General features: G+C 44.0%; 1 protein-coding gene across 4 annotated transcripts in view; it reads right to left on the bottom strand.

Moving 5' to 3' along the window:
* nf2a (NF2, moesin-ezrin-radixin like (MERLIN) tumor suppressor a) overlaps positions 1–9,374 on the bottom strand; it is a 65,500-nt gene extending 56,126 nt beyond the window's left edge. For 3 of the 4 annotated variants that reach the window (XM_071402491.1, XM_071402493.1, XM_071402494.1), the window contains exons 1-4: positions 8,595–9,374; positions 6,633–6,758; positions 6,306–6,428; positions 105–188 (exon numbers count right to left, since the gene is read on the bottom strand). In XM_071402491.1, the coding sequence (XP_071258592.1) occupies positions 105–188; positions 6,306–6,428; positions 6,633–6,758; positions 8,595–8,708 (447 nt within the window). In that variant the 5' untranslated portion in view covers positions 8,709–9,374. Of the gene's footprint in view, positions 1–104; positions 189–6,305; positions 6,429–6,632; positions 6,759–7,928; positions 7,949–8,594 lie in introns of those variants that run through there. The other variant, XM_071402492.1, reaches the window with a different exon arrangement.
* Between the last annotated feature and the right edge of the window lie 9,388 nt (positions 9,375–18,762).

Below are 18,762 nucleotides of genomic sequence, written 5' to 3'. Positions count from 1 at the left end.
TATATGGATGGATAGACTGACGAACAGACGAGTGTATGGAATGGACTTGTGGACAGACAGGTTTATTGATTGTAAGAGGAGAAAACAGAGTTAGTGATACAGACCTTGGCCTGGACGGCATAGGAGGCCAGCAGCACCGAGGCTTCAGGAGGGCAGTAGATCTCCTCTTCCAGGATCTTATTCTTCACCTGAATAGAAACAACAAGAGTGACAAAATCTGACCTACAGTGTAAAAAAAAGTTACTCTTCGGATCAACCCAAAAAATTATTGCTTCAACTAATTACCAGTAAATTAGTTGAAATTGAAAAACATTACATTTCCTCAATATACTACACACAATACCCCATAATGACAAAGCAAAAACAGGTTTATAGACATTTTTGCAAATGTATAAAAAAATAAATCACTTTTATGAAATATCACAATAATATAAGTATTCAGACCCTTTAACTCAGTACTTTGTTGAAACACTTTTGGCAGCAATTACAGCCTCATGCCTCATGTCGTCTTGGGTATTCTCCCATTATTCTCTGCAGATCCACTCAAGCTCGGTCAGGTTGGATGGGAGCGTCGCTGCACAGCTATTTTCAAGTCTCTCCAGAGATGTTCGATCGGGTTCAAGTCCGTGCTCTGGCTGGGCCACTCAAGGATATTCAGAGACTTGTCTCGAAGCCACTCCTGCGTTGTCTTGGCAGTGTACTTATGTTTGTTGTCCTGTTGGAAGGTGAACCTTTGCCCCAGTCTGAGGTCCTGAGCGCTCTGGGGCAGGTTTTCATCAAGGATCTCTTTGTTCTTTGCTTCGTTCCTCTTTCCCTCAATCCTGAATAGTCTCCCATTCCATGCCCCTGAAAAACCTCCCCACAGCATGATGCTGCCACCACCATGCTTCACCGTAGGGATCGTACCAGGTTTCATCCAGACGTCTGGCTGCTCTACCATAAAGGCCTAATTGGTGGAGTGCTGCAGAGATGGTTGTCCTTCTGGAAGGTTCGTCCATGGTTCCAAACTTCTTCCATTTAAGAATGATGGAGGCCAATGTGTTCTTGGGGACCTTCAATAATGCAGAATTTTTTTTTGATAGCCTTCCCCAGATCTGTGCCGCGACACAATCCTGTCTAGGAGCTCTAGGGACAATTCCTTTGACCTCATGGCTTGATTTTTGCTCTGACATCCACTGTCAACTGTGGGACCTTATATAGACGGGTGTGTGCCTTTCCAAATCATGTCCAATCAATTGAATTTACCACAGGTGGGACTCCAATCAAGGATGATCAATGGAAACAGGATGCACCTGAGCTCAATTTCGAGTCTCATAGCAAAGGTTCTGGATACTTATGTAAATAAGTTATTTCAGTTTTACATTTTTCATACATTTGCAAACATTTCTAAAAACCTGTTTTCACTTTGTCATTATGAGGTATTGTGTGTAGATTGATGAGGAAAATGTTTAATTAAATCCATTTTAGAATAACGCTGTAACATAACAAAATGTGGAAAAGGTGAAGGGGTCTGAATACTTTCCGAATGCACTGTACAACCCAACTCACTTTTTAATTTAGAAATACTTATGTAAATATACAGTATTCAATCGTGTTACAAGCAATTCAATAACTTCACTGTTAACCAATACATTTAATTGATTCAATAACTTGAGATAATGTTTCAAAATATTTCCTTTACACAAGACTTTCGCATGTAGAAGCCACAATATTATAACCAAGGATTGGCTACTTTAAAATAGGAAGCTTATCAGGCTCTTTTGTAACACTACAGATACTGGCAGTGAACAAGTTTAAGTTTGACTATACCATAGCATTATTGAATACTCATTTCTAATTGGCTAGAAGGCCATTCTAGAATGGACATTAAAAGCAGATAACGAACGAGTGGGTCTGTAAATATCAATCTATTTGAATGAAGGACTGGGTCGCATCTCCAGCAACCAAAAGATGAGAAAGTACTTATTTGCTTATAAAAATTGTAATATCAACAGGGGGGGAAAGTATTTCTACCTGTAAATGTGTGCTTTCATATTGTTTTCTTTGGCAACTGTGGTATAAGCAGTATAAACACCATTCTGTACATTAACTTAGAAATCATCATCCATTATTTCCAAGGTAATGTAGAAGGTCTGCGTTTATCCCGTACATTAAGGAATACAATAGACCACAATAACTAGAATGACATTCACTCTCACGGGTGGCCAAAACGAACAAACTGAAAGCCACGCCCCTAATAAGCCACACCCCCAACTCTTCATATAGGCTGCTATCTCTACATTGCCCCACCGCTATTCAATGCGCATGAGGTGTTGAAAGCAATTTAGAAGCTTTCATTCAATTCCAAATATCACATTGATCTGTCGAATTTATTTGATTTCAAATCGGCTTGGGCGGTATACCATATATACCGGGGTATTTGGAAAAAGCCACGGGATAGTTTTTCAATACCGTCAACAATATATTTTATTAGCATTCTGGTAATATTGGCCTAATAAAGCCCCACAGCGGAGGTGTCATAAAACCCTTCAAACCTAGCGGTCAAACAGGAAAATGGTTCCAATCGTTTTCCACCTTTCATTTTTCCCATAGGTGATATTACAAACACACATAGGGTCTAGCTTACCTTGGCGTGAAGTTCTGTTTCTGACAAGGTGACTTTTATAAATATTGTAGCACGCTCAAGGGTGTGGGGTTTCCACGCCACAAAGTTCAATAACAAAACATGCACCAGTAGCACAAATAGAAGGCAAATGGGGAGTTTATTAGGGATATTGGTACACTGGGGAAGAGGGGGGAATTCACCAATCACCTCACAGTCCACAAGCCGTTCTTTGTGTCCGTTCCGTTTTCCAGGGGTAATCCTCACACTCGGGTCCTCAGCCAATCCGGTCCACAAGGGGGTTGGGCCGACAGTCCAGGTCACAACAGGTAATCACACAGATATAGTTCTCTCACTCTTCATAACGCACTTGGCTCTCTCCTACTCTGCCCCTTTGTGCAGGCTGCTTCCTCCTTTATCCACAAGCACTCCCTGGCTTAACGATCTACAGCCTCGCCTCGTTGGGGCAAAAAGTCCATATAAGGCTCAGGGGTGGAGCCAGCGACCTGCAAGATATCGCCCCTCAATTACCTCTCCCCTCACCTATCCCTGCTGTCTGCCACACATCCCTCCCCCCTCAGCTCAGACCGGGAGGGAGGGGCGGTCCAGCTCCCTAGAGCATCCCTCCTGGAGAGGGCATCGGCATTTCCATGGGCTGCACCTGATCTGTGGACGATAGAGAAAGCAAAGGGCTGTAAGGATAGGAACCAGCGGGTGACCCGGGCGTTACTGTCCTTATTCCGTGACATCCAAACCATGGTTCGTTACGAGGGTGAAGTGCCGTCCCAATAAGTAATACTTCATCGTTTCTAGCGCCTACTTGATCGCTAGACATTCTTTCTCCACTGTGGAATATCTTTGTTCCCGTGGCAACAGCTTCCGGCTAATGTACATGACTGGGTGTTCCTCACCTTCTTGGAGCTGTGATAGGATGGCACCCACCCGTTTCGGATGCATCGGTCTGAACCACCAGTGGTTTGGAGAAGTCCGGTGTCACCAGCACAGGTTCAGAACACAGTGCTCCCTTTAGGTTCTGGAAGGCTTTCTCTGTCTCCTCGGTCCACTTCACCTGGGCGGGCAGACGGCTCCTAGTCAGATAGGTCAGGCTGGCTAGGGAGGCAAAGTGGGGAATAAATCTCCGGTAGTAACTAGTCAACCCCACAAACGTGCGTACCTGCTTCTTGGTGAGGGGGCGGGGCCAGTCCTGAATCGCCTCCACTTTCTTCACCTGGGGTTTGACGCATTCCTTCCCGATCGTGTACCCCAGGTCCTCAGCCTCCCGTAGGCCGAGCTGACATTTCTTTGGGTTTGCTGTTAGCCCCGCCTTCCGTAAGGCCTGCACTACCGCGCTCACCTGGTTTAGATGGGTCTCCCACTCACTCCCATGGATCACAATATCATTGATGTATGCCGCCGCATACTTCCAATGGGATCGGAGAACCCGGTCCATCAACCTCTGGAAGGTGGCCGGGGCCCCATGCAGCCCAAAGGGCAGCTTCTTGTATTGGAACGTCCGTCCGGGGTGGCGAAAGCAGTTTTCTTCCGTGCCTCGGGAGCTAAGGGCATTTGCCAATAATCGTTTGTCAGGTTGAGCGTGCTGATAAATCGGGCTGTCCCTAGCCGTTCGATTAATTCATCAATTCGGGGCATGGGGTAGGCGTCGAACTTTGAGATTTCATTTACTTTTCTAAAATCATTACAGAATCGAATGGTGCCGTCTGGTTTCGGCACCAACACTATGGGGCTGGACCACCCACTATTCGACTCTTCGATTATATCAGCTTCCAACATCGTTTTTACCTCGGTCCTGACAGCCTCTCTCCTTGCTTCCGGTATGCGGTAGGGTCTCAACTTCACCTTTTTCCTGGGTTCGGTGATGATGCTGTGCCAGATCGGTGTGTCCTGGTTCACTGGAGAACACATCCTGTTTTCGGCCGACCAACTCCCTCAGCTCCTGCTTCTTGACTTGACTCAGCTGCTCCTCCATTGTCACCTCTGCCGGCTCGGTCTCTGTGGTAGCCTTCTTCGGGGAAATAGAGTAGAGTAAATCACGTGCATTTAATTTCTTTAGCAGGTTCACATCGTAAATCTGGGTCAGATGCCTACGTCCCGGCTGTCCTTCACCCACCTTCTCAATGACTTCGTATGGCCCATTCCATCGGGCAAAAACGTATATTCTGAGGTGGGGACCAACACCAACACTTTGTCTCCTGGCTGAAAGTCCCTTCGCTGTGCCCCTCTGTTGTACACCCTCGTTTGGGCCTCCAGCATGTGTTCCCGTAACAGGGGCCACAGGGTTGCCATCCGATCTCTCATTTCTCCCATGTGCTCCACCAAGGTTCGGTGGGGCGACCAAAACTCCATCCCACCAAAACATGCTAAACTTTTCAAACAGGGCATTATCATCATTTTCATAATTTCACCAGTATAATTCCAAACACATAGTGATATATATATAAAACACAGGAAAACCAAAGTTTTTGACTGCACTGGGCCTTTAAAACCGAATTGGTAATTGATAAATGGGATTAGTTGAATTGGATAGCAGGGAGACCATTGTAACAAATCTCATCTCGCGTGAAGGGATAATGGAATTGGGGCCATGTCCCAAATGGCATCCTATTCCCTATGTAGTGCACTACTTTTGACAGGGCCCATAGTACTCTGGTCAAAAGTAGTGCACTACATAGGGAATAGGGTGCCAGTGTGTCAGTACTGGGAAGGAATTCCCTTCAAAGTATTAGGGCAGGGGAGAAAGGGCACTGTTAAAATGCAGTACATTGATTCCACATGGCCGAATACAATCAGAGAGGGACAATGGGAAAGTGTATTACTGAGAGTGCTCTGGACTGAGAGGGCTTTGGCTCTGGTGCTCACTAACCATAGCAGTCAAAGGAACTAGATGTGAAAGTTTGCCCTCTATTGGCAGTCTGCCTGAAGAGACCTGTGATATAACTTCAGAGAACAGTAATGTAGCTGCAGGTGTATTATATTGCCCATTTCAATGGGATCACTGGTCAAGTAAGTACATGAGTGCACAAGTGGAGTATTATTACATTGATGTACTAAGTGCCTAAAGAGATAAATGTCTGTGCATAGTGTTTCAAGATCTGTAATATAACTGTATGATTCTCACAGAAACATTTGAGAGCTTTCTATCAGTTAACTGACCAAAATTCACCTAGGTATTTCTTAGATGATGACAAACAATTTAAAACATTCTTAAAAGCTGCTAGTGCGGTGAGGCAAGCCACTGGAAAGATTGCCAACACATAAATCCATCTGTAATCCATCAGCATGTTCAGCATGTTCTGAGAGGTATGTCAGTTGGATTTGAAGTGTACATGCAGGACTTGGAAGAAGAAGTGTCGGTCCCAAATGGCACCCTATTCCTTATTTAGTGCACTACTTTATAGCAGTGTCTTGATAAATATCAATTGACAATCCAAACCAGATTTTCTTAAGAGGCGGTGCAAAAGGGAAAAATGCATACATGTTCAAAGATCCTAGATGAAAAGTTTTGAAAATGAGAGGCTTTCATAATGTATCTCCAAAACGATTAATGATAAGATCAGTGAAAATTACACTGACAAGAGCTACTTTCTTGGTGGCCAACTCCAATTTAAAAAATAGCCTAGAGTTTTTACAGTGAAACATATGGATTGAGTTGATGAGAAGGAATGAGCGTGCCATGCATAGTCACCTGTAGGAAGAAGAGATGCTGAGTGATGTCCTGAACCAACTCCTCCTCTGCGTTCTCAGGGTAAAACTTGGCCAGGAAATTAAGGGTGATTGGTTCCTCCTTGGACACATCGTGGTCCAAAACCTGCAACAGAGACCAAAACAACATGGACAACTCAATTAGTCAGACAGTTTCTTGCAGGCTCCTGACATCCCTAGACGATGTATGGCTGGTGAAGAAGACTACATCTCGATTCAACTCACAGTGTTCACAAACAATGTAAGGGACACTGAGTACCAACCAGCACATCAATCTACTTCAGCAAGTCCGTCTGTTGCTAAGATTTACCTTCTTGTCCATCTTGATCCAGGCTACAGTGTCTTTGACATCATACTGGAACCCGAAGAACCACGTCTCTCTCAGTCCCAGAGCCCGGCACACCAGATCAAAAAGATCTTTTCCCTTCCATTTGACCTGAAAAACAGGATAGCAGCATGAATTGATATTAGGATAAATATGGGAATAGTCTCATGATGTGGGTGGAGTGAATGATTGACAGATCAAAGAGCATCTGCAGAGGGCAGTATGAAATAAAGCAGAGGGTAAGATAAGTCATAATAGTCATGATGAGAGTCATGAGAGGCGACAAATGCCTTTGCTCAGGCTGGACATAGACAGTCCATCTTTCATAAGCAGGGAGCGGCTAAAAGTATTTCTATAACCATTCAGCTCAAAGCTCAGAGAGGCATATCAGATACACATTCATTCTCAATTAAAAAGCTTTAATCTCAGATTGTTTAACTTTAAAATGCACCAATAGAACTTTAACAGTACGACAATTCAGGCTGAGCAAGAGAGAAAGAAAAGTGCCTAGGATATCAGCTCAATATGAGAAAGAAATTAAGGACAACTGAAGTACAGTCAAGGTCAATTTAATAATGTACTTCAAAGACTCTGCACCTAAAAATGCAAACACTCAATAATGACTATTTATCAAGCATATAATTTATAAAATTATCATCCAGGCACAGACAGTAATCTGAGCAAACCTGCAATTGATGTTCTGCAGGTCTGTGTTATTTCCAATTTCCAACAGTGGTAGCGTTCAGGCTCCCTCACTTGTTAAGTACTGATGGCCTTTCCAAGTTATTATTATGATGCATTCTTTACATAGACTAAGGCCCAAGGCAATGTTAAATTGACTGTTATGTTAGTCAATTGCACTACAGTGGCTGAAAGGCAAAGGACTAAAAGTAATCTAGGCCTATTCTATACATCTGCATAGGTATTATCCTAAAGCCTATAATTTCTTCTTTGGTTGGATTCGAGAACAACATCTACATTTCATTACCATCTTTTGGTTAATGAATTGTATTGAAGTGATCTTAAAAAGAGCAACACAGAGGTAATCTATCTGCATACTGTTGTTTCCTCTTGAGCCTAATATGAAGAAAATATCTTGCAGATTTTACACTGTATTCACAGTGTAAAATGCATTACTAAGTTATTACTAGCATTACTAAGTTATTACTATTACACAGGTAGTTTTAAATGATGTAGTTACTGTAGCCCAGTGTTTCCCAACTCCAGTCCTCGAGTACCCACAACAGCACACATTTGTGTTGTAGCCCAAGACAAACTCACCTGATTCAACTCAATGAGGGCTTGATTATTAGTTTACAAGTTGAATCAGGTGCGCTTGTCCAGAATTGAGAAACAATGCTGTAGCCTATAGGGTCAAAGTAAAACAGAAGTGTCAGCTGTGTTTGAATAAGAAACAGATTAAACTGACTGACACCTGTAGATTCTGTCTGTGTCCCAAATGGCACCCTATTTCTTATGTAGTGTGCTACTGTTGATCAGGACCCATCTGATCAAAAATAATGCACTGCATAAGGAATAGAGTGCCATTGGGACACAGTCTGAGGGATAGCCAAGAAGGTCAGGGTGATGTCATAGGTGTCATGCTGTTGAGTGAATAGAAGAAAATAATATGTATTTAACCTTTATTTAACTAGGCGAGTCAGTTAGGAACAAATTCTTATTTACAATGACGGCCTACACCGGCCAAACCCAGACGACACTGGGCCAATTGTGCACTGCCCTATACTCCCAATCACGTCCGGTTGTGATACAGCCTTGATTCGAACCAGGGTGTCTGTAGTGATGCCTCAAACACGGAGACGTAGTGCCTTAGACCACTGCTCCACTTGGGAGCCCCCAAGCAAGAGCTGGACAACGACATTATTCATGTTCGTAGCAACTAGGCTACAAGCTACACATTGACACATACAGAAAGGGAGCACACACCTCACAACTGAATTCCATGTCTGCATCCATTGTGGTGATCCTGACATTGAAGTTCTTGGCTTGTTTTCTTCTCAATGAGTTGAGTCCCATTTTAGCTGCTAAGGCACTTGCCATGTTGACAAACCCACAATTTATTTAGCTAGACTATAACGTTAGTTATAGCTAGTGTATAGGTATGTGACGACGTCAACAGGTGCACACAATGTCGTCATAACAAGAATATCATGTGCTTTCCCATTCGTAGTGTTTTTAGAGACTATTTATATAATTTACATACTTTATCTTCTTCAGTGTAATCACAGTTCTGCGCGTGGGGAACCTTAAGGTTGCGCCAAAACATTCGCAAGCTAATTTAGCTTTTTAGCTATAACTTAATCTACAACTTCAGCAATTTACTGTACCCAGATTTGTAAATCTAGATTGGTAAAATATATTTACTATGGCATTATCCAACACATTTTACTTCCCGTTGTGCTATTTGGATAGCTAATTGGCTTGATATAGCTAGCTAGATCGCCTAGCTAACTTTCAGATGGGGAGCTTCACCTGTTTTGTAAACATACCCACGCGCTAACTCATACATTCGGTTGTTTCATACTCGGAAAACGGGTTCCCCGTTGAAACAGTAATTCCGTCCAAAAGTAAAGTATCCTCGCACTAATGGAAAGGTGATATATGTCTTCTGAAACCTTTTATTTACAATAACAAAAATAATCAGAACTCCATTAGCATACTATGCTAGCAGCTAACTAACTTCCTCATTCATTGAGAGGGCGGTCCTAACACATCTAGCTGAAATCAGAGATAGAAGAGGAAACGAGACACCCCACTCACAATAGTTTTTTTTTTTGGGGGGGGGGGGGTCAATGTAAATCAAGGAACTAAGTAGACCAGACCCAGCTGCTATTGCGTTGGTGTCTACGGGAGATACACCCAGTTAAGTAGACCGGAACTTACTATTTTTTTCAATGGTTAATGACCTGAGTGACCAATCTTCATTTACCCACCATCTTTACTGTAATGTGAATATTCTTCTTTGGGTTGTAACTTGTGCATCCAGCGCCATCCTCTGGTCATAAAATACCAACAGATGAGAATGACATTGATCACGCTGGTATTTTGAGTGGCCAACAGTGGGCAATATATGGGCAGTAACAGAGTCATGGGTTCACTTCAGTCAGTTTGCAAAACATTTTATTAGTAGTACGGTAAAGACAAAAGCACTTAACCCGAAATGTTGAATGTACAGTACACTGGACCCAATTCTACATGAAGTGGAGATGTATCTGTCTTAAAAATTGAATTTCTACATGCAACGTTATGTTATGCCAATGAATATGCTGAATAAATGAGTTAATAAAAGCGAAAACATAAATGTTTATGTACATGACAATGTTTCTCCCAATCAGCCTGTCTGCTCTCACGGGGAATGATCGTTCATTTTCAAGCCTCTGCTTACTCTTCCTATCTTTCCTCTGCTTACTCTTCCTGTCTTCGTGTGTGTGTGTGTGTTTCCTGGTAATTGTATCTGGAGAGTGATGAGGATTACCGATGCTGAAAGCTTCAGACTCTTCACAAGTAATAATGTGCTCAACAACTCACATAATAAGTTGCATGGACTCACTGTGTGCAATAATAGTGTAACATGATTTTTGAATAACTACCTCATCTCTGTACCCCATACATACAATTATCTATAAAGTCCCTCAATCGAGCATTACATTTCAAACACATATTCAACCACAAAGACCAGGGCGCACCTATTGGTAGATTGGTAAAGACACTTTGGATGGTCTATCACAGGCATCCTTCCTCACTCAGTTGCCGGAGAGGAAGGAAACCACTCAGGGATTTCACCATGAGGCCAATTGTGACTTTAAAACAGTTACGGAGTTTAAAGGCTGTGATAGGAGAAATCTGAGGATAGATCAACAACATTGCAGTTACTCCACAATACTAACCAAATTGACAGAGTGAAAAGAAGGAAGTTTGTACAGAATAAAATACTCAAAAACATGTATCCTGTTTGCAACAAGGCACTAAAGTAATACTGCAAAACATTTGGCAAAGCAATTCACTTTTTGTCCTGAAAACAAAGTGTTATATTTGGGGCAAATCCAATACCACACATTACTGAGTACCACTCTCCATATTTTCAAGCATAGTAGTGGCTGGGTAGTTTTTCAAAATAAGAAATAAACAGAATGGAGCCCAGGCAAACTCATAGAGGAAAAGCTGGTTCAATCTGCTTTCCAACAGACACTAGGAGATTAATTCACCTTTCAGCAGGACAAATCTACACTGGAGTTGATTACCAAGAAGACAGTGAATGTTCCTGAGTCGCCAAGTTACAGTTTAAACGTAAATCTGCTTGAAAATCTATGGCAATCCTTGAAAATGGTTGTCTAGCAATGATCAACAACCAATTTGACAGAGCTTGAAGAATTTTGAAAGGAATAATGGGCAAATATTGTACAATCCAGGTGTGCAATCTTAGAGCCTTATCCAGAAAGACTCAAAGCTGTAATCGCTGCCAAAGGTGATTCTCAGGGGTGTGAATACTTATGTAAATTAGATATTTCTGTATTTAATTTTCAAGAAATTTGTAAACATTTCTAAAAACATGTTTTCACTTTGTCATTATGGGGTATAGTGTGTCGATGGATGAGAAAAAAATTGATTTAATACATTTTGAATTTCAGGCAGTAACACAACAAAATACGGAATATGTCAAGTGGTATGAATACTTTATGAAAACACTTTATGAAAAGTGCGTGAATTGGACCATTTTTCTGTCTTGTTAATGTAGCACATGAGCACATGGGGTGTGTGAAACTTACTCCTCAGCCTGAAGTGTTGCTACTTGCACCGCCGAATTGTTAACTTACCGTTGGCGCCGACTTTTAAGATGCTTCGGGAGGGCAGTCACCTTCAGGCCAATGATGGTCTTTTGAATGTCAACATTCTCACAATAAATACATTTAATATATTCTATCACAAAAATAATAATTTGGTTGTGTTTATGAAGGTCTTAGGTAACAGAATATGAAATAAAATGTATTTCAAAGAACACAATACCATTTTCCTTAGTTTATATAACTGTAGGCTATTTGAAAAAGATGGCGCCGATAGAGATGGCAGCTTCGCTTCTAGTCCTTAGGAAACTGTGCAGTATTTAGTTTTTTATGTATTATTTCTTACATTGTTAGCCCAGAAAACCTTAAGTGTTATTACATACAGCCGGGAAGAACTATTGGAAATCAGAGAGACGTTAACGTACCAGCCCAACCAGCATTACGACCAGGAATACGACTTTCCCAAAGCGGATCATTTGCCTGCACCTCCCAAGGCATTTGAACTGATTCCAGAGGATGACCCAAACCAACGCTGCCGTAGGAGAGGGTGCCGGAGAGGTCTTCTAGTGAGGCTTCGGATGCGCGCACACGCCCCCCACTGCTTCTGAGTATATTACACGCTAATGTCCAATCCCTAGTTAACAAAGTTGACAAAATCAGGGCAAGAGTTGCTTTCCGAAGCGATATCCGGGATTATAACATACTCTGTTTCACGGAAACATGGCTAGCTTGGGACATGCTGTCAGAGTCAAATCAAATCAAATTTTATTAGTCACATACACATGGTTAGCAGATGTTAATGCGAGTGTAGCGAAATGCTTGTGCTTCTAGTTCCGACAATGCAGTAATAACCAACAAGTAATCTAACCTAACAATTCCACAACTACTACCTTATACACACACACAAGTGTAAAGGGATAAAGAATATGTACATAAAGATATATGAATGAGTGGTGGTACAGAACGGCATGGCAAGATGCAGTAGATGGTATAGAGTACGGTATATACATATGAGATGAGTACTGTAGGGTATGTAAACATAAAGTGGCATAGTTTAAAGTGGCTAGTGGTACATGTATTACATAAAGATGGCAAGATGCAGTAGATGATATAGAGTACAGTATATACATATGAGATGGGTAATGTAGGGTATGTAAACATTATATTAAGTGGCATTGTTTAAAGTGGCTAGTGGTACATTTTTACATAATTTCCATCAATTCCCATTTTTAAAGTGGCTGGAGTTGAGTCAGTATGTTGGCAGCGGCCGCTAAATGTTAGTGGTGGCTGTTTAACAGTCTGATGGCCTTGAGATAGAAGCTGTTTTTCAGTCTCTCGGTCCCTGCTTTGATGCACCTGTACTGACCTCGCCTTCTGGATGATAGCGGGGTGAACAGGCAGTGGCTTGGGTGGTTGTTGTCCTTGATGATCTTTATGGCCTTCCTGTGACATCGGGGGGTGTAGGTGTCCTGGAGGGCAGGTAGTTTGCCCCCGGTGATGCGTTCTGCAGACCTCACTACCCTCTGGAGAGCCTTACGGTTGTGGGCGGAGCAGTTGCCGTACCAGGCGGTGATACAGCCCGACAGGATGCTCTCGATTGTGCATCTGTAGAAGTTTGTGAGTGCTTTTGGTGACAAGCCGAATTTCTTCAGCCTCCTGAGGTTGAAGAGGCGCTGCTGCGCCTTCTTCACAACGCTGTCTGTGTGGGTGGACCAATTCAGTTTGTCCGTGATGTGTACACCGAGGAACTTAAAACTTTCCACCTTCTCCACTACTGACCCGTCAATGTGGATAGGGGGGTGCTCCCTCTGCTGTTTCCTGAAGTCCACAATCATCTCCTTTGTTTTGTTGACGTTGAGTGTGAGGTTATTTTCCTGACACCACACTCCGAGGGCCCTCACCTCCTCCCTGTAGGCCGTCTCGTCGTTGTTGGTAATCAAGCCTACCACTGTAGTGTCATCCGCAAACTTGATGATTGAGTTGGAGGCGTGCATGGCCACGCAGTCGTGGGTGAACAGGGAGTACAGGAGAGGGCTCAGAACGCACCCTTGTGGGGCCCCAGTGTTGAGGATCAGCGGGGTGGAGATGTTGTTACCTACCCTCACCACCTGGGGGCGGCCCGTCAGGAAGTCCAGGACCCAGTTGCACAGGGCGGGGTCGAGACCCAGGGTCTCGAGCTTGATGACGAGTTTGGAGGGTACTATGGTGTTAAATGCTGAGCTGTAATCGATGAACAGCATTCTCACATGGGTATTCCTCTTGTCCAGATGGGTTAGGGCAGTGTGCAGTGTGGTTGCGATTGCGTCGTCTGTGGACCTATTGGGTCGGTAAGCAAATTGGAGTGGGTCTAGGGTGTCCGGTAGGGTGGAGGTGATATGGTCCTTGACTAGTCTCTCAAAGCACTTCATGATGACGGAAGTGAGTGCTACGGGGCGGTAGTTGTTTAGCTCAGTTACCTTAGCTTTCTTGTGAACAGGAACAATGGTGGCCCTCTTGAAGCATGTGGGAACAGCAGACTGGGATAAGGATTGATTGAATATGTCCGTAAACACACCAGCCAGCTGGTCTGCGCATGCTCTGAGGACGCGGCTGGGAATGCCGTCTGGGCCTGCAGCCTTGCGAGGGTTAACACGTTTAAATGTTTTACTCACCTCGGCTGCAGTGAAGGAGAGCCCGCAGGTTTTGGTAGGGGGCCGTGTCAGTGGCACTGTATTGTCCTCAAAGCGGGCAAAAAAGTTGTTTAGCCTGTCTGGGAGCAAGACATCCTGGTCCGCGACGGGGCTGGTTTTCTTTTTGTAATCCGTGATTGACTGTAGACCCTGCCACATACCTCTTGTGTCTGAGCTGTTGAATTGCGACTCGATTTTGTCTCTGTACTGGGACTTAGCCTGTTTGATTGCCTTGCGGAGAGAATAGCTACACTGTTTGTATTCGGTCATGCTTCCGGTCACCTTGCCCTGGTTAAAAGCAGTGGTTCGCGCTTTCAGTTTCACGCGAATGCTGCCGTCAATCCACGGTTTCTGGTTTGGGAATGTTTTAATCGTTGCTGTGGGTACGACATCGTCAATGCACTTCCTAATGAACTCGCTCACCGAATCAGCATATTCGTCAATATTGTTGTTGGACGCAATGCGGAACATATTCCAATCCGCGTGATCGAAGCAGTCTTGAAGCGTGGATTCAGATTGGTCGGACCAGCGTTGAACAGACCTGAGCGCGGGAGCTTGTTGTTTTAGTTTCTGTTTGTAGGCTGGAATCAACAAAATGGAGTCGTGGTCAGCTTTTCCGAAAGGGGGGCGGGGGAGGGCCTTATATGCGTCGCGGAAATTAGTATAACAATGATCTAGGGTTTTTCCAGCCCTGGTAGCACAATCGATATGCTGATAGAATTTAGGGAGTTTTGTTTTTAGATTAGCCTTGTTAAAATCCCCAGCTACGATGAATGCAGCCTCAGGGTGTGTGGTTTCCAGTTTACAAAGAGTCAGATAAAGTTCGTTCAGGGCCATCGATGTGTCTGCTTGGGGGGGAATATATACGGCTGTGATTATGATTGAAGAGAATTCCCTTGGTAGATAATGCGGTCGACATTTGATTGTGAGGAGTTCTAGATCAGGTGAACAGAATGACTTGAGTTCCTGTGTGTTGTTATGATGATCACACCACGTCTCGTTAATCATAAAGCATACCCCCCCGCCCCTCTTCTTACCAGAAAGATGTTTGTTTCTGTCGGCGCGATGCATGAAGAAACCAGCTGGCTGCACCGACTCCGTTAGCGTCTCTTGAGTTAGCCATGTTTCCGTGAAGCAGAGCACGTTGCAATCCCTGATGTCTCTCTGGAATGCTACCCGTGCTCGGATTTCATCAACCTTATTGTCAAGAGACTGGACATTGGCGAGTAGTATGCTAGGGAGTGGAGCGCGATGTGCCCGTCTCCGAAGCCTGACCAAGAGACCGCCTCGTTTGCCCCTTTTACGGCGTCGCACAGGGTCGCCGGCTGGGATCAGATCCATTGTATTGGGTGGAAGGCAAAACACTGGATCCGTTTCGGGAAAGTCATATTCCTGGTAGGAACGATGATGAGTTGACGTTAATCGTATATTCAGTAGTTCCTCCCGACTGTATGTAATGAAACCTAAGATTACCTGGGGTACCGATGTAAGAAATAACACATAAAAAAACAAAATACTGCATATTTTCCAAGGAACGCGAAGCGAGGCGGCCATCTCTTTTTCGGCGCAGGAAGTTGAGTCAGTACAGCCAACGGGATTTTCAGTGAATTGCGCCGACAGGAATAAACATGTCTCCGGTAAAAAGAAGGGCGGGGGTGTATGTTTCATGATTAACGACTCATGGTGTAATTGTAACAACATACTGGAACTCAAGTCCTTTTGTTCACCTGACCTAAAATTCCTCACAATCAAATGGGACCATATTATCTCCCAAGAGAACTCTCCTCGGTTATCGTCACAGCCGTGTATATCCCCCCGCAAGCGGATACCAAGACGGCCATCAAGGAACTTCACTGGATTTTATGCAAACTGGAAACATATTCTATTATTTTGGGCCGGCAGCCAAATGCAACATGGCACCGACAGAGATGGTCGCCTCGCTTCGCGTTCCTTGGAAACTATGCAGTATTTTGTTTTTTTAATGTATTATTTCTTACACTGATACCCCAGGAAATCTTAAGTCTTACTACATCCAGCCGGGAAGAACTCTTAGATATAAGAGCAACGTCAACTTACCAACATTACGAGCAGGAATACGACTTTCCCGAAGCGAATCCTCTGTTTGGACCACCCAGGACAATGGATCGGATCCCAGTAGGCGACCCAAAAACAACGACGCCGCGGAAGGGGCGGACAGAGTGATTTTCTGGTCAGGCTCCGTAGACGGGCACATCGCTTACCGCTCCCGAGTATACTACTCGCCAATGTCCAGTCTCTTGATAACAAGAGACTGATTTTGAAATTTGGCTTGTCACCGAAAACACTCACAAACTTCTACAGATGCACAATCGAGAGCATCCTGTCGGGCTGTATCACCGCCTGGTATGACAACTGCTCCACCCACAACCGTAAGGCTCTCCAGAGGGTAGTGAGGTCTGCACAACGCATCACCGGGGGCAAACTACCTGCCCTCCAGTACACCTACACCACCCGATGTCACAGGAAGGCCAAAAAGATAATCAAGGACAACAATCACCCGAGCCACTGCCTGTTCACCCCGCTATCATCCAGAAGGCGAGGACAGTACAGGTGCATCCAAGCTGGGGCCGAGAGACTGAAAAACAGCTTCTATCTCAAGGCCATCAGACTGTTAAACAGCCATCACTAACATTGAGTGGCTGCTGCCAACATACTGACTCAAATCTCTAGCCACTTTAATAATAAAAAATGTGGATGTAATAAATGTATCACTAGTCACTTTAAACAATGCCACTTTATATAATGTTTACATACCCTACATTACTCATGTCATATGTATAAACTGTACTCTATACCATCTACTGCATCTTGCCTATGCCGCACGGCCATCGCACATCCATATATTTATATGTACATATTCTTATTCATTCCTTTACACTTGTGTGTATAAGGTAGTTGTGAAATTGTTAAATTACTTCTTAGATATTACTGCACAGTTGGAACTAGAAGCACAAGCATTTCGCACCACTCGCATTAACATCTGCTAACCATGTGTATGTGACCAATAAAATTTGATTTGATTTGATTTACCATTCATTTTTTGGGGGCACAAAATAATCTGAAACACAAACAGCAAACACATCCAACAAATTTGTAAAGTTACAAGCCTGATGTTATCATTGCATCCTATGAATATTGGACCAAATACTTCAGTTTTGCTACTTTAATACAGGACTAAGATCGATTCGTACTACACCGGCATCCAACGCTCGTCGGATGTGGCAGGGCTTGGAAACTAGTACAGACTAGAAATGGAAGCACAGCCGCGAGCTGCCCAGTGACAAGCGCCTTCCAGATTAGCTCAATTACTTCTATGCTCGCTTTGAGGCAAGAAACAAGCATGAGAGCATCAGCTTTTCCGGACGACTATGTGATCACGCTCTCCGCAGCCGATGTGAGTAAGACCTTTAAACAGGTCAACATTCACGAGGCCGCAGGGCAAGATGGATTGCCAGGACGTGTACTCCGAGCATGCGCTGACCAACTGGCAAGTGTCTTCACTGACATTTTCAACCTCTCCCTGTCTGAGTCTGTAATACCAACATGTTTCAAGCAGACCACCATAGTCCCTGTGCCCAAGAACACTAAGGTAACCTGCCTAAATGACTACTGACCCATAGCAATCACATCTGTAGCCATGAAGTGCTTTGAAAGGCTGGTCATGGCTCACATCAACACCATTATCCCAGAAGACCTAGACCTACTCCAATTTGCATACTGCCCCAACAGATCGACAGATGATGCAATCTCTATTGCACTCCACACTGCCCTTTTCACACCTGGACAAAAGGAACACCTATGTGAGAATGTTATTCATTGACTACAGCTCAGCGTTCAACACCATAGTGCCCACAAAGCTCATCACTAAGCTAAGGACCCTGGGGCTAAACACTTCCCTCTGCAACTGGATCCTGGACTTTCTGACGGACCACCCTCAAGTGGTAAGGGTAGGTAACAACACATCCGCCACGCTGATCCTCAACATGGGGGCCCCTAAGGGGTGGGTGCTCAGTCCCCTCCTGTACTCCCTGTTCACTCATGACTGCATGGCCAGGCACAACTCCAACACCATCATTACGTTTTCTGATGACACAACAGTGGTAGGCCTGATCACCGACAACGACGAGAGCCTATAGGGAGGAGGGCAGAGACCTGGCCGTGTGGTGCCAGGACAAATCAAATCCAAGTGTATTTGTCACGTGCGCCGAATACAACAGGTGTAGACCTTAGAGTGAAATGCTTACTTACAGGCCCTAACCAACAGTGCAATTTTTAAGTAAAAAATATGTATTAGGTGAACAATAGATAAGTAAAGAAATAAAAAACTACAGTAAAAAATAACATTAGCGAGGCTGTAACAGTAGCGAGGCTATATACAGGCACCGGTTAGTCGGGCTAATTGAGGTAGTATGTACATGTAGGTATGGTTAAAGTGACTATGCATATACTGTATGATAAACAGAGAGTAGCAGTAGCGTAAAAGAGGGGTTGGGGGGGAGACACAATGCAAATAGTCCAGGTAGCCACAACCTACCCCTCAACATGATCAAGACAAAGGAGATGATTGTGGACTACAGGAAAAGGAGGACCGAGCACGCCCCCATT

The sequence above is a fragment of the Salvelinus alpinus genome, chromosome 5 (genome assembly GCF_045679555.1).
Source record: "Salvelinus alpinus chromosome 5, SLU_Salpinus.1, whole genome shotgun sequence".
Taxonomy (NCBI): Eukaryota; Metazoa; Chordata; class Actinopteri; order Salmoniformes; family Salmonidae; genus Salvelinus; species Salvelinus alpinus.
Note: the sequence above shows the minus strand (reverse complement) of the source record. Positions and strands in the feature narration are given on the sequence as shown.